Source organism: Dermacentor albipictus, unplaced genomic scaffold (assembly GCF_038994185.2).
Source record: "Dermacentor albipictus isolate Rhodes 1998 colony unplaced genomic scaffold, USDA_Dalb.pri_finalv2 scaffold_13, whole genome shotgun sequence".
Lineage (NCBI taxonomy): Eukaryota > Metazoa > Arthropoda > Arachnida > Ixodida > Ixodidae > Dermacentor > Dermacentor albipictus.
In genome coordinates this window covers 10,564,887-10,582,062 of record NW_027225567.1, presented here as the reverse complement: position 1 = coordinate 10,582,062, position 17,176 = coordinate 10,564,887, and the positions used below count along the sequence as shown (strand labels likewise).

General features: G+C 47.0%; 1 protein-coding gene across 8 annotated transcripts in view; it reads left to right on the top strand.

Annotated features, from left to right (window-relative positions):
- The window catches only part of LOC135915697 (organic cation transporter protein-like), a 268,323-nt gene that overhangs the window by 145,556 nt on the left and 105,591 nt on the right, over window positions 1–17,176 (top strand). For all 8 annotated transcript variants that reach the window (XM_065448831.1, XM_065448830.1, XM_070528580.1 and 5 more), the window contains one exon: window positions 8,519–8,687. In XM_065448831.1, coding sequence (XP_065304903.1) covers window positions 8,519–8,687 — 169 coding nt within the window. The remainder of the gene's footprint in view (window positions 1–8,518; window positions 8,688–17,176) is intronic.

Here is a 17,176-nt window from a genome sequence, read left to right as displayed (position 1 = left end):
AGTCGTACTGGCTTTCTTCATTACTATATTGAATCACCCGCTCGAATCGCATGAAGAGGTTAATTATTGGACACAAGCATTACAATAAGGGAAGAAATAATATTTCGCGATTACTACCGAAACACCCAATTTCAAACGTCCCGTTAAAGATGGCTGAGCCTTCATGAAAGCGGTCGTGTGAAGTGATACATTTCACTCAGAAACGAAATGGGTGCACTTTACGACAGCATAATGTTCATAATAAACGAGTTTTGCATCAAGACCACACACACAAGAGAGAAGACACCGCGGGCGCTTACTCCCACTGTTTAATTAGCGTAAACGCATCCTACATATATAGCCCTCCCAGACCAGAGCGCATGCGCATGCGTACAAGGCTTCATGTAGATTCGCGTAAAAAACACGTTATCTGAGTAAGCGTTAAAACATCTTCTGCTCGGCCTGGTACAGAAAAACAGATGTCACTGACACAATGCGGACCAGCTTTTCTAATGTAAAACGCTTCCAAAGTTTCACGTGCCGTTTGTTGCCTTAGCGCATGTTTTAGGTGCGTGTCCCTAGGCGTGCCGGCATTGTGGAGTTGAGTCTAGTTTTTTTTACTCTCGGACGCTGGCTGCCGGCGCTGTAAAATACGTAGATTGGACAGAGGCTGGGTTGGACAGACTGTCTCGACCCTGCGGCGCTCATGCTAAGTCAGTCGTGGCGGATCATAATTTCTCGCAGCATACGGCGATCTAGAAGGCAGAGCGCCTTAGCAACCACGGTTGAACGCAAGTGGCTGAAAGTCCGCCGATGACGATGACTGACTCAGTCCCAGCGCCGCAGGCGCGACGAAGACTGTCCGACGTACCTTCAGAGGCAATGTTCTGACTGGTGTAGCCGAAGTCGCGGGGTGCGGTAGTGCTGGACTTAGCTTCACAAGTTGATGGCTGGGCGTAATTAGATTTATTCAATCGTGTTTTAAAGCGAAGCTTCCTTTGACTCTTCCTTCGACTTTCCCACTGCTGCTGCTGCTGCTGCTGCTGCTGCTCCCGCTGTGGACTGCTTCTGTCGCGCACACCGCGTCAGCGGGTGGTTCAGAGCATGTATATATATTACAGGCGCGAGTCAGGGAGGAAAGGCGACGGGAGAAACTAATTTCCATCCCACCACGTCGAATGTGCACAGTGCCCTCTGGAACTCCCTGGCCCTCGCCACTTTAGCCGCTTCACAGCTGTAATTATCCGTGACTCTCATCAGAAGCATTGCAGAAACGGCCGCGCTTCCCTTTCCACTAACGTGCGAGGCCAGAGGGGGCGCAGATATAACTGTAGAGAGGAGAAGAAAGAAAGGGAGGAGATCGGCAGTTTCCATACAAGAGAGAGGGGGAGGTGACGTGAGAAGGTAAGGAAACCCACTACTATGCGACAGTGGTTGCAGGCAAACAGGATAAACTTAAGTTCAAGGTGCAGTGCAGTACGTTGGTGCTATTTCTGAAAATTAACGCCATGCAGATATGTCAGGCAGGAAATTTACGCATGGCGTGCAGAAGCAGAGCTTCATTAATTAAAGCGCACCCCAAGGTCCAGGAGACACTACGAAAGCGGTTGACCATCAAATCAACACTTCTGTGCCCGCCGCGTTAGCTTTGCGGCTATGGCATTAATACACGTCGTGGATTTGATCCCAATCGTGGCAGCCGCATTTCGATGGGGGCGAAATAGAAAACACACGTGCACTTTGATTTTGGGACACGTTAAACAACATCACGGTGTCAAATTTAATCCGGAGTCCGCCGCTATGGCTTGCCTCATAATCTGAGTGTGGTTTTGGCACGTACAACCCCATAATCTAATTCAAGTTTAATGCTTCTCCCACAATGCGATGTGCCATGTGAGGCAATGACTATGCTCAACCCTCTCTAAGGTTATGAAATATGGCGCACAACAACGCCTCAAGCAAACACCTCTCCCTGTGTGTTCTGTGTACTACGCAGACAAACAGCAGTGGTGCACGCAAGCTAACGTTTAACAACTCAACACTCTCGTGTCAGCCTAAACGTTGAAGAAATTAAGCTTTAGCCGTCAACATCCCCGCTAATTGCCGTCGATCAAAGCATCCAGCACGCAGAGCTTCGCTTACATCGATTCCCATAGTGCGTGGAATCTGCATAATTTTTCACTAATTGTAAAACTTGTCATCATTTGCGAACAGCCCTGGACGCTTCGGCCTTCGCGGCCCCAACCCACGGGCCGCTCTGCTTCCAGCTTTGATCCCCCCGCTACCCCTTGGGTGCCCTGGAGATCCTGCGCCGCCTTCTTTATTACAACCTCAGGTTGACTCCTGTGCCGTCCTTTGCCGGTTACATGCGCCCTCCTCGAACAGTGCTTGTAAAAAATCAAATTTGTTTGAAGTAGGAATGGCCTGGTTTAGTTACAAGGGACACAACTACCTACTAGTAGTTGATTATCGTTCTCGCTACCCTGAAGTCATCTACATGCAAAGCACAAACTCTGAGGCGGTCATCAATGCAGGCAAAAGCATTTTTGCTCGTTTTGGCATTCCCGCAGTAGTACGAAGTGATAATGGACCACAATTTGCTTCACATGCCTTTGCAGCTTTTGCGAAGTGCTATGGCTTCTAACACATCACGTCAAGTCCAAACTACCCGCAGTCAAATGGGGAAGTAGAAAGTATGGTGCGTACGATCAAATAATTGTTTGCGAAAGCAGACGATCCTTTCCTGGCTCTTCTGTCGTACAGAGACACTGCAGGCATCACAGGGTTCAGCCCAACGCAGCTACTGTTGGGTGGCAGCTTGCGAACCAGGCTTCCCAAGGCAGTGGACCGCCTGGAACCGAAGTGGCCTGTGCCAGACGATGTAAAGTGACAAGACGAAGAGGTGAGAAGGCGGCAGAAGAAAGACTTCGATCGCCGTCGTGCCGCGACCATCCTTCCTCCGCTACTGCCGGGAGATATGGTGTGGGTTCAAGACACCAAGGATACGGCGTGTGTTCTCAGCCCAGCCTCCAAGCCCCGCTGGCACATCGTGGAAATACCCAACGCGGTGCTTGTGCGTAATAGGATACATCTAGTGCCCTATTCAGACACAACGATGAGGCAGCTCAACGAGCCAGCCAGGAGTGAAAACCACGAGGAGCACGAACAGCAGACCACGGTAACAGACGCCACGACAACAACAACACCACGAGTCTCCAATGATTGTGGAGTGAGTCACCAGGTTTGGCCGTCGAGTCAAGATTCCAAGAAGACTTGACTTGTGAAGTGTTTGATGTTTCTTGTGTGCATATCTCGGGGGAAAGATGTAGAGGGCGCAACGCGCCATGCGTTCTATACATGTCGTTGTCAAATAAAGGTTTGTGGCATTCGTTCGGTCAACGCGGCTCCGAGTCACTTGGGTAGACGCGGCTAGCGTCTGTCAGCGCCCCGCATCGTACAACAGGGGCAGCCATGGGAACCGTCGGTGCGTAGGTCGCATCAATCATGGTGATGGTGGGCAAAGTACGATTGCGGAGCTCCAGTGTAACTTGAGGGATTCCAGCAATTTCCAATAAATGTGTTGATGTTTAATTAAAGGTGAGGAGCCGCAGATAAACAGCAGCCTAGAAGCAGCGAACAGCCCGAGCTCTCCTGCACATACCAGCGCGGGTCTTCGTCGTCGTCTCCGAGCTGCTATCGGAAACTCGAGGCGCGTTTGCTTCATTACATGGTTGCTTTTATAAAGGAAAACGATTACATATAACATATTTGTCCATGAAGTAGCTAGACGTGCGCTAGTAATGCATTACCGGTCCATATTTTCGACAGGAATTAAAGCGTCGACTTGGGGAATGCCACTTGATAGCCAACTGGCTTGCATGCATCATCCAATCCAATCCTTAGCGCTGCGCAGTGCGCGCTATATTTCACAGCACATCCTCCGACCTGCAGGGCTTTCAATTGACTGGGCCCTTGCAATTTCTTTCAGCAAACATTAATCTTCGTCTATGTGAAATCGCTTTCGCGGCTTGCGCTGCACATACGCACATAAAGGCGAGGTTGAAGTGAGCGGCATGGTCTAGGATATGTCGCTGGAGGCAGCCATCTTAGAAAGAGTGAGGCAAGCGAGGTGCCTCGATGCGCGCGCGAAAGAGGGCGCGCACATCGACCACCCTCGCTAGTGAAAGACGGCAGCTATGCTCCGCTTAGGTAGCTGGTAAGCGGAGCGTGTTTTTCGCTCCGCTAGCCCGCTTGCGGCTAAGCGGACGGCGCATGCGCATTCACGCTTTCGCTTCACTCAGCTGCTGAGCGAAGCGTAAGAACACCAAATTAAACACTCTAATACTGGCATTGGCGTTTGTGCTAGAAAACCACGCGTTCTGTAGATGAATGACCATGCGCGCAAAGTCCTAATTTACGTTTACCTTAAGAAGCACATAAACTGTGTGCATGAAGAGAATACGAAGAATGATAAGTAGGCAGCATAAACAACGCTGCCATGCACGGGAGCGCGGGAGCGTTGCACATGGAGCAACCACACGCCATCGAAAACAGCGAGCGGGACACCATTTACGGTGTCCCTCTCGCTGTCTTCGAAGGTGTGTGGTTACTCATATCAGCGCGACTCAGAGTGATGCAGCGGTGCCTACTTGCACAAAATCTACGTGTTTAGATATGTTCTGACATTAAGTGATGCCAGCGATGAGTGGCTAGCATTAAATCTCAAGCGACCGACGAGCAGTCGCTTTACTTGCCTATGCAACCTAATGCATCGGTCAGCCCTTTGGACTGTGGGCGGCGTTTCAGTGGGATACAAATACGGAAAGTAGTGCTCCACATCTCATAGTAGGCATGCCAAGCGCTTCCCTGAGAAGGGGTAAAGCACCTAAAATAGCAAGCAGCACGTACAAAAACAGTGTTTAGGGCTACCCTTGGTCTTCATGCTGCAGCACGATATGTTGCGCATGGGCTTTGGCACTAGTGGCAGGTCACCCGCCGTGGTTGCTCAGTGGCTATGGTGTTGGGCTGCTGAGCACGAGGTCGCGGGATTGAATCCCGGCCACGGCGGCCGCATTTCGATGGGGCGAAATGCGAAAACACCCGTGTATTTAGGTTTAGGTGCCTGTTAAAGAACCCCAGGTGGTCGAAATTTCCGGAGTCCTCCACTACGGCGTGCCTCATAGCCAGAAAGTGGTTTTGGCACGTGAAACCCCATAATTTAGGACTAGTGGCGGGTCGAATGCGAACGGGAAGTCATGGTTATTGAAATAATCGAAATCGTAGCAGTTACTGACTGACACATCCGAAGAGCTGTTGCATATTGCATGGTCACCCGAAAATGCAGAAGGTTCAATAATCAGCTGCGCGTCTGCCCCACCAACGAGTCCGGCATACCTTGCGCGCCTTTGCGGCTGGTGTGCCTCTCTTGACGTAACACGAAGTCCGCTCGGCTGCTTGGTCAAATTTAGGTTTCGCATTTGCGTTTTTTTGCTTATTTAAAATTATTTTTGAATTGGCGGTACCATTCTACTATCAGACGCGTGTCAGGGGGGTCTCGGGCAACTAAATATTCCACAACCTTGACACGCTCAAAACATTGCTGGTGTGGCCTGTTTAAGGCCCCATTACTAGGCCTGATCATTTTAAGCTGGTGAGTGCAGTGAATAGAATGCGCGCTAACGATCGGGCCTGCTGATTATTACAGCCCTATTCGCCACGGAAAGAGCTCAAATTTCAAACCACCCGCCATTTGCCTTTCTACTCGCGGGCGTAGCGCTCTCAGCGGGAGAGTCAACGTATATTGCGCAAGCCTACTACGTGGCAGTGATGTGTCTTCGCTCATAGTGGCACGTAAGTATGATAACCATTCAAGGCAACAGCAGTTATTTGTTTGATCTGGTGTTTCAGTAGACTAATTAAAGTTCAGAAATACAAAACCTACACGCCGAATGTATGCGTGTCTGTTTTACTTCGTGCTGTAGCAAGAGAGAGATACTTCCGTTCTGTCTTCTTGCTCCCATTTCGTGCAGTCGCGTTAGCAGAGAGCGAAACTATGCCTTTTTCTACCTTGTTCCAGCACCCGATCATGCTGTGTGATCCTCTTGCGTCTGCCTAAGTATTCGTGTAGCACTGACTTATACCGCTAGTCATTTGTTCTCATGCACAGCGCGCCAAATAGCGCGCTGCGCTAAGCAAGGCAAACGCAATAGCTCGCGCGAGAGACCGTCAGCGGAACTACGCCGCGCAGCAAGAAAGCGAGTAAAAAAAAAAAAAGAGGCGGGCCCGTGACGTGCGCGGCACGTGATCCTCATGCTCTGCTATCGGAGAACGCTGGGAAGGAATTTCGCTTGCAGAGGCCTAGGCGGGGGCATGTGGAGAAAGTGTTATGTTGGCGGTGGCGCTCGCCTCCTCAAATCATGGGTTTGCGGCACTGAAATATTTCTATCTTGGTTATTTATGAACCGATTTAAAAAAGTTCTTGCCGTAGACCGCTCCCTAGAGAGCACGTAATAGCTTCCAGCGTACAACCGAAATTTGCCATGTTGTCTGTAGACGGGCCCTTTATTGACATTCTAGCACTTGAATTGCTTCGGCATATCCTGCTAAATGTTATACTCCTATATACTATATACGTCATATCCTATATGCCCTGCTCCTATATACGTATACGAAGATACTCTCTACCACACCGCCCTTTGATTTATCACCATACACTTACGTATATGGCGATAGGAAAGATAACGGAAGTGCTAGGATAGTTAAGCGTATTGGTTCCCGCGTTGCCCCAATAACTTATGAAATGTACCAGAGTAATGGTCATCGTGACATTGCCTCGTGTCTTGGAAGGTGTGCTAAAAACTATGCGCTATGAAGACGATTATCTTGTTTTTGTTGAGGCGAATGGACGCTATGGTACTAGAGCGAATGTGCTCAAGCTATTTAAAGAAAACGCTTCTGGTTTGAGCTTCAAATTTGAAGTACCTAGGGAACGATGCATTCAGTTTTTGGACCTCGATATGCGAATTTCGTGCAATCGCACATGTTTGTATTCACCGAGGTCTGTGAAACCCATTCTGTATTTCCGTTCTGCCTACTCTAAACTTGTGAAAAATGGTATTGCGACATCCTGTTTGGAATCTACGTAAGTCATGCCTGTATCAAATGACTGAAGCCTTTTCTAATCACTCAGCAGACTTAGGCAGTAAAATTATTCATTGAGCACTTTGGCTTCCTGAAGTGAAAGAATACTGAGCAAGTTAAAATTGAAAGCGAAGGGCGTGATGACAACAAATGGTAACGCTAAAGAAAAGCCAGTCGCCAATATTCCGTGGCTGCACTCCTTGTCTGACCGCATTAGGGTGGTAAGCTTATTTCCTGTAAATGTCGTCTGTCCGCCAAAACATAAGATGGGCCACATCTTCGCAGAACTAGAAAGAAAGGTCGAAGCGCCATATATATATATATATATATATATATATATATATATATATATATATATATATATATATATATATATATATATATATATATATATATATATATATATATATATATATATACATATATATATGCGGTATATCTGCCAAACCGGACGGTTTTTCAATAACCGCCTAATGGACTACAGATAATCTTTGAAAGGGCAACTGTCAATCTAATCTGCGCCCACATTGCGAAGCATGGAAATGTAAACTGAGTGATTGTAAGGCTTTGTCGGAGCACAAAAATAACAATGCGTGGTATAGTGCTGAAGCGTTCTTTATTCACAAGTTTGGTGACGTGTGCGCTCCGAGGCCATCTGTGATGCTGCATAAGTTAAACATTTATTATTCAACCGCTAATTTTACACGTGTTCGTGCTATGTTACATATTTGTGTTTCTTACAATAAGGCTTGTCAGCGCTAATGTCGTGCTTCTTTCTGGTCCCTTGTTTATCGCGCTATTCCCCGTCAGCTATCAACTCTCCCAGCATTCACTCTGTTCACTCATGCGGCAAACGTCAATCGGCCTCCGACGGCTGTCTGCCAAAACATGAGCACTAATATAGGTCAGCTCACTACGAGAGAAATACATTTCCAAGTGTATCCAAGATGCATTACTTGAAATTAGGCCATACCTCTCGCTGGGTGATCAGAGTGGTTGTTAGAATGTTCGCATGTTCGTGCCCTCCGATACCCGTGCCATATCCAGCTGTATTTTATTTAGTTTCACCTTTCGCAGGGGGCTTAGAGCATGCGAGAAATGTCCTGTGCATCCATGTGTACGAAGATGTAAGCGCTGTCTAGGCATAGCGCGCCAAATGGACATCGAGTTGGTTTTCAGTTATATACAGGGGAGCTTCCGCGCTTTAAAAGCAAACTTTCTTCCGTTCTACATAACGGAGGAGATGTGCCATGCATGACAGCAAAAAAATTGTGTGCATTTGCTTGTATTACGTTTGCATATTGTATAAGCGAACGACTACCTGTTTTTCTTATACCTCTACGGACGTATTGTTGCCGGTAATTAACCGTCTTTTTACCGCTTGTTTCGTTCACTGCAGTGATGGAGATCATGCCACCACAGTACCGAATGATGATGAACGTGGGTTTCGGCATTGGTTACACAATTCCGCTGCTGCTGCTGCCGCTGTTGGCATACTACATCCGCGACTGGGGTTACCTACAGTTGGCCACGGGCCTGTCGGGGCTCCTGATGATGCCTTTCTGGTTGTGAGTACATTCGCAATATGCGATGGCTTAGATATAAGAATGGTTTGTTGGGCGAGTTCCCACACCTACGACAAAGAGTACATAGGGCAGTCACATAGGTCTCTTAATGGAAGGATGCTTGTGCATGCCCCCTTAGAGGTACGGGCGACAACCTGCCGATACATTGTAAACCGTGCGGCTGCACTCCCCTCTTGAGTTTCAATATTTGGGAAAGCTAAGAGGCAACAGGGAAGGGGAACAATCGAAGCGCATCATATCAACAAATTTGCTCCGCACAGATATATGAGGGCGTCATCTTTGTTGCTGACAAGTAATGAGTTTCGGTTTCTAGAGAAACATTATCGTGCCGATTTACGGAGATTACCTTGCAGTGGCTTTCAGTGCTGTCACGCATTTTGAAGGGGCCGCGCAAGACGACAGACAAAAGGCAGGAAACACACAGGACAGCGCTGAACTCACAACTCACCTTATTAGAAGCTATCATCATCATCATCATCAGCCTAGTTACGCCCACTGCAGGGCAAAGGCCTCTCCCATACTTCTCCAACTACCCCGGTCATGTACTAATTGTGGCCATGTTGTCCCTGCAAACGTCTTAATGTCATCCGCCCACCTAACTTTCTGCCGCCCCCGGCTACGCTTCCCTTCCCTTGGAATACGGTCCGTAACCCTTAATGACCATCGGTTATCTTCCCTCCTCATTACATGTCCGGCCCATGCCCATTTCTTTTTCTTGATTTCAACTAAGATGTCATTTACCCGCGTTTGTTGCCTCACCCAATCTGCTCTTTTCTCATCCCTTAACGTTACACCCATCATTCTTCTTTCCATAGCTCGTTGCGTCGTCCTCAATTTCAGCAGAACCCTTTTCGTAAGCCTCCAGGTTTCTGCCCCGTATGTGAGTACTGGTAACAAACATCTGTTATACACTTTCCTTTTTAGGGATAGTGGCAACCTGCTGTTCATGATTTGAGAATGCCTGCCAAACGCACCCCAGCCCATTCTTATTCTTCTGGTTATTTCAGTCTCATGATCCGGATCCATGGTCACTACCTGCCCTAAGTAGATCTATTCCCTTACCACTTCCAGTGCCTCGCTACCTATCGTAAACTGCTGTTCTCTTCCGAGAGTGTTAAACATTACTTTAGTTTTCTGCAGATTAATTTTCAGACCCACCCTTCTGCTTTGCCTCTCCAGGTCAGTGAGCATGCATTGCAATTGGTCTCCTGAGTTACTAAGCAAGGCAATATCATCAGCGAATCGCAAGTTGCTAAAGTATTTTCCATCAACCTTTATCCCCTATTCTACCCACTCCAGGTCTCTGAATACCTCCTGTAAACATGCTGTGAATAGCATTGGAGAGATCGTATCTCCCTGTCTGACGCCTTCCTTTATTGAGATTTTGTTGCTTTCTTTGTGGAGGACTACGGTGGCTGTCGAGCCGCTATAGATATCTTCCAGTATTTTTACATATGGCTCATCTACACCCTGATTCCGTAATGCCTCCATGACTGCTGAGGTTTCGACTGAATCAAACGCTTTCTCGTAATCAATGAAAGCTATATATAAGGGTTGGTTATATTCTGCACATTTTTCTATCACCTGATTGACAGTGTGAATATGGTCTATTGTTGAGTGGCCTTTACGGAATCCTGCCTGGTCTTTTGGTTGACAGAAGTCTAAGGTGTTCCTGATTCTATTTGCGATTACCTTAGTAAATACTTTGTAAGCAACGGACAGTAAGCTGATCGGTCTATAGTTTTTCAAGTCTTTGGCGTCCCCTTTCTTATGGATTAGGATTGTGTTAGCGTTCTTCCAAGATTCCGGTATGCTCGACGTTATGAGGCATTGCGTATACAGGGTGGCCAGTTTCTCTAGAACAATCTGACCACCATCCTTCAACAAATCTGCTGTTACCTGATCTTCCCCAGCTGCCTTCCCCCTTTGCATAGCTCCTAAAGCTTTCTTTACTTCTTCTGGCGTTACCTGTGGGATCTCGAATTCCTCTAGGCTATTCTTTCTTCCACGATCGTCGTGGGTGCCACTGGTACTATGTAAATCTCTGTAGAACTCCTCAGCCACTTGAACTATCTCATCCATATTAGTAGCTATATTGCCGGCTTTGTCTCTCAACGCACACATCTGATTCTTGCCTATTCCTAGTTTCTTCTTCACTGTTTTTAGGCTTCCTCCGTTCCTGAGAGCCTGTTCAATTCTATCCATATTATAGTTCCTGATGTCCGCTGTCTTACGCTTGTTGATTGACTTAGAAAGTTCTGCCAGTTCTATTCTAGCTGTAGGGTTAGAGGCTTTCATACATTGGCGTTTCTTGATCAGATCTTTTGTCTCCTGCGATAGCTTACTGGTGTCCTGTCTCACGGCGTTACCACCGACTTCTATTGCGCACTCCTTAATGATGCCCATGAGATTGTCGTTAATTGCTTCAACACTAAGGTCCTCTTCCTGAGTTAAAGCCGAATACCTGTTCTGTAGCTTGATCCGGAATTCCTCTAGTTTCCCTCTTACAGCAAACTCATTGATTGGCTTCTTGTGTACCAGTTTCTTCCGTTCCTTCCTCAAGTCTAGGCTAATTCGACTTCTTACTATCCTATGGTCACTGCAGCGTACCTTGCCGAACACGTCTACATCTTGTATGATGCCAGGGTTCGCGCAGAGTATGAAGTCGATTTCATTTCTAGTCTCACCATTCGGGCTCCTCCACGTCCACTTTCGACTAACCCGCTTGCGGAAAAAGGTATTCATTATCCGCATATTATTCTGTTCTGCAAACTCTACTAATAACTCTCCTCTGCTATTCCTAGAGCCTATGCCATATTCCCCCACTGACTTGTCTCCAGCCTGCTTCTTGCCTGCCCTGGCATTGAAGTCGCCCATCAGTATAGTGTATTTTATTTTGACTTTACCCATCGCCGATTCCACGTCTTCATAAAAGCTTTCGACTCCCTCGTCATCATGACTGCATGTAGGGGCATAGACTTGTACCGCCTTCAATTTGTACCTCTTATTAAGTTTCACAACAAGACCTGCCACCCTCTCGTTAATGCTATAGAATTCCTGTATGTTACCAGCTATTTCCTTATTAATCAGGAATCCGACTCCTAGTTCTCGTCTCTCCGCTAAGCCCCGGTAGCACAGTACGTGCCCGCTTTTTAGCACTGTATATGCTTCTTTTGTCCTCCTAACCTCACTGAGCCCTATTATATCCCATTTACTACCCTCTAATTCCTCCAATAACACTGCTAGACTCGCGTCACTAGAAAACGTTCTAACGTTGAACGTTGCCAGGTTCAGATTCCAATGGCGGCCTGTCCGGAGCCAGGTATTCTTAGCACCCTCTGCAGCTATACGCAAACTTAATTACTACAACCTATATTTACGTGCACTCCCATCGATGGTGTCATTATCAGTGCACACGCAAACAGTAAAACCATGGAATCTAGTACTACGCTGTGAAGCGGTTTAAAAATTCGAATCCACTGTAATGCAGCTAATGCAGCGAGTCCCCACGGTCATCCAGTGTGATGCGTTCATGTGTTCAAGCCTGTGTGCGCTGGGTCGGGGGGGGGGGGGAGGGGTCTACTCTGGCAGCTGCTCCATATGGCTTGGCCGCGTGAACCTTATCTTGAAAGCGATCTGTGATGTGGGCAGTCTAGGCATCTAGGCCCACCGAGAGCCGATAGCTTCGTGTGCGCTAAAGCACACATACGCTTGCGCGTCAACTGCGTTCACAAGTGAAACGTCACTCTAACTTTTCATTTTATTGCGAGAGATATTATATGGACGCTCCAAGCATATTTCCGCCGTCGGCGTGGGCGTCGTCGTCGCTGTGAGGTTGCATATAATGTCCAAAGGCGAGAACACCGTCGCCGCACTCCCTACGCTGTACGTGCGAATGAAAGCCTGCGAGTGGAGCCGAGATCGTGGCTTAATCTCGTCCGCGCGAAGGGGACGAAAATGGGGAGGAATCTTGCCGCCTTGCGCGAGGCACCCAACGTTGCGAGACACCGGGGGAAAGGTGGAGAGGGGGCGGCGTTCTACTCCAGCTGCAGCTGCGCATGTGGTGGCTGCGCGCGGACGTATCTCCAGAGGGATCTGCGCTGGGGGCAGAGTCTAGGTGCGTTGGCGGCTCGTAGCTGCTGTGTGCTCTCAGCGGTCATTTTGCGTTGAAGCCATAGACAGTACGAATGCCGCTTCGCTCGCTGCTGCTGGCACATTTCCTCACGTCATCGTTTTGACAGCGAGGTTAAGCGGTCATCGAGTGGGATGTGTTCATGTTTACTTGTGCGTGCGTGGCACCATGCTTGTTAAAGGGACACTAAAGGGAAAAATGATTTCTTTTGCATCAGTAAATTACCTTTCTACAACACTGAAAACACCACTTTTACAACGATAAGACGTTTGGTGAGCCAGAAAAAGCGCAAGAACGAAATACGGGTGGCGACGCCTACCTATGTTCCCGCACCTGGGGGATGTGACGTCTTGGATTTTGATGGCATCTTCTAGGGCCTACTAATTATATACAGCGGTACAGATTGACTACATTGTGTTCTAAAAGAACCAAATATTAAGCATGGCAAGCTTCGGGAACCTTTATTCAGCCAGTGCGGCCCAAAGGCGAAAACATACTTTGGTATCCCTGACGTCACGCTGACGTACCTGCGCTGGGGTTTCGGCGCGAAATTCAAATGCTGATACTTGGACCTTCATTTTCTCATCTAATAAACTATTTTTTTCAAATGACTGCCTCCAGGGTTCTCAAGCAATGCTTCATTAGTCTAAACTGATTTATTGTTTCGCTTTAGTGTCCCTTTAATTTAGTTCGTGTTCCTATGTTTACAAGTTTACACGGCCGAAAAAACTACTATCCTTACTTATTATAGCTGTCAACTAATTTGCTATCGCAATCGATGCCTCGCCTTTCGGGCGAAGCTGCAACTTTGTTTTTTTTATGCACGCATGGGCTTAGTATAAAGAACTGCTTGCCCGCAATCCCAAAATAATACCTGCGCAAAGAATGCAGTGGGAGGCAATTAGCAGAACTCAGAGGATAGTGGGAGTCACAGTATGGGTGTCATGTAACCAGGTGTGGGTGTATTGACCGTCTTCGTGGTCTTACAAAAGTTGCTGTACCGTCAAACAAAGAACAAGAGAAGCACTCTTTACGAAGCTGCAACCCCTCGCATGCTCTGGGATAACATTTGACCCCTCTCCCTTGCATTGCACTGGCTGCGCCTTTGCTACTAATATTTCTCACGCCCCTTCCTTGTTGACGCCGCTCAGTGTGCGCATGTTTGTATTCATAGGTTACCTACCTTTCTATCTTATTTCTCCTTTTTCTGTTTCTTTTTTTTCACATGAGTGAATGTACGTGTGTTCGTATCATTTAAATTATATGCGTCGGTTTTACAGAGAAAATGTAAAAACTGAGCTCTGGGTGCTTCCAATCGCACTGTCAATCCCTCAGTGGCAAGTTACCGCCCGATAGCCCTCACAAGTTGCATTTGCAAGGTGTTTGAAAAAATGATAAATCGGCGACTCATTTATTTCCTTGAACAGAGCAAAATGCTTGATCCTTATCAGTGCGGCTTCCGAGAAAGGCGCTCCACAACCGATAATCTCGTACGTGTTGAAGGAAATATCCGGCACGCATTTATACCTTAGCAGTTCTTCCTATCGATATTTCTCGATATGGAAAAAGCGTATGATACAACGTGGCGTTACGGAATCTTAAGAGACTTGTTAGAAATGGGCATCCATGGTAATATGCTTAACCTAATAGAAAGCTATCTGTCCAATCGTACATTCCGGGTAAAAGTCGGCGATGTACTTTCACGTCCTTTTACCCAAGAAACGGGTGTACCCCAAGGAGGCGTGCTCAGCTGCACGCTCTTTATCGTGAAGATGAACACGCTTCGTGCTTCATTACCACCGGCCATCTTTTACTCTGTCTACGTGGACGACATTCAAATAGCTTTCAAACCTTGGAACCTCGCAGTATGCGAGACACAGGTACAGCATGGCCTGAATAAAGTGTCAATGTGGGCAGACAAAAATGGATTTAAGATCAATCCTAACAAAAGTTCTTGTGTTCTTTTTACAAGAAAGAGAGACCTGATCCCAGATCCTTGCTTAGAACTATGTGGCCAACAGATACCTGTAAACAAATAACACAAATTTCTAGGTGTTATACTTGACTATAGACTCACTTTCGTCCCCCACATTAAACATCTTAAAGAAAAATGCCTGAAAACAATGAACCTAATGAAACTTCCATCCCAGACTACGTGGGGTAGTGACAGGAAGTGCCTAATGAATCTCTATAAGAGCTTGATTCGTTCGCGATTAGATTATGGTGCCGTGATCTATAATTCTGCCGCCCCGAGTGCGCTAAAAATGCTAGACCCTGTTCACCATCTAGGTATCCGCTTAGCCACGGGCGCTTTCAGGGCAAGTCCCGTTGAAAGTTTATACGCAGAACCGAATGAGTGGTCACTTCATCTCCAGAGAACATATATCAGCCAAACATATTTTCTGAAAGTACACTCTAATCCTCAACATCAGTCTCTTGATACCATTAAAGAGATGACATATGCTACACTCTTTCACAATCGTCCCTCCGTAAGACAGCCTTTCTCGCTGCGTGTGAGGGAGCTTAGTCATGAAATGCATGATCCTCTCCTCGAGCTTCACCTAATGCATCCAGCCAAGCTGCTACCTCCTTGGGACTGGCAGCTGTTACAATGCGATATATCTTTCATGCAAGTTACAAAACACGCTGCATAGATAGAAATCCAAATGCATTTCCGGGAACTCCAGCACAGACGCATCGAAGTCACACGACGGAGTGTCCTATGCAGCCGTCGGTCGATCCTTCTCGGAAACCGATGTACTGCATCCGGAAACTAGTATCTTTATGGCTGAGGTCTATACGCACTGCTGTCGGCTGTAAAGCATATAATTAAATCAAAACTCCAGAAATAAGTTATATATACGGACTCCCTTAGTGTTGTGAAGGCCTTGATGTTTTTCTGTAACAACAAAAATCCGGTAATTAATGAACTCTACTCCGTACTGTGTAAAGCATATATATCTGACCAGCATGTGATTATATGCTCGGTGCCTGGACAGGGGCATCGAGGGAAACGTTCTAGCGGACCAGATGGCCACATCAATTTCATTGCATGCAGTTAATCCTACTGCTTCGGTCCCTGTCACTGACCTGAAGCCTTTCTTAAAAAGGAAACTACGAAACCACTGGCAACCTATGTGGGACGCAGAAGTAAATAACAAACTGCATGTGATAAAGCCACAGTTAGGTTCTTGGCCCTCCGTAATAAAATCACGGCGAACAGATGTCCTATTCTGTCGTCTAAGAATAGGACACACATTTGGCACCCATAACTTTCTACTCGCCGGAAGTGAGCCTCCAAGCTGTGGTAGATGCAGGGAGAGGCTGACCGTACTCCACCTCCTCCTGGAGTGTCGGGAAGCCGAATCTGAGAGAAAGAGACATTTTTCCTTAGCATACCGACAGCACATTCCTCTTCATCCTGCAATGTTTCTTGCTCCAGAACCGCTTTTTAATACAGACACAGTCCTATGTTTCCTCAGAGAGGTGGTCTTACATGTTATTAGTCCCATGCATTCGTAGCGCCTCCTCTCTCCAGAGGATGCCACTGCGATAATTGTTTTGCATAGCACATATGCCTCCAGGCCCTTGTGTTTCAAGGGCTCTAAGGAGGCAGTAGTGCTCTAGCATTTCTTATAATGTGATATATTTTACCTATCGTATCATTCTCTTTAAATGCATCTAAATGTTCATAGTACTAGTCATACGTCATCGCCATAATTTCATTATACAGATTTTACGCACTTTAGAGCGTATATTTTAAGGCCCCTTTACAGCCACGTCACCCCAACTTCATAGTAATCATAATTACACTGCAAACTCATTGCCACAGACATGGCTCTCTTTGGCCATACCTGGCCCTTGCGCCATAAAACCCCATATATCATCAGACAGTAGCAGCAGTAGTGGAATGTTGAAGGAAGAGGGAAGGAAAGCTTTAAAAGTAGCAGCTGATGTGGCACTTCATCGAAGGCTTTGGCAAAATACCTAAACGAAAGTTGCAGTTTTGTACGAAAGGCGAAGCATGTATTTCGATATAAAATAATTAGACAACTATACAAAGCAAAGAAAGTAGTTTTATTGGCCGTATAAATGTGCAGTCATTAAGTTACTAACTAAATTAACAAGCATCGCGTCACGAGCGCACAAGCAAACATGAACACATCTCGCTCAATGACGGCGGACACTAGCTGTCAAAATGCTCGCGTGAGGAATCGCGGCAGAGCAGCGAGAAATTTGAGCTTCGTGCCGCCTCTCGCTTCAAGGCGAACTAAGGGGTGACAATACAGAGCACATGAAACTATCACCACTCAGCGCACTCTGTCCCCGTTGCTGATCG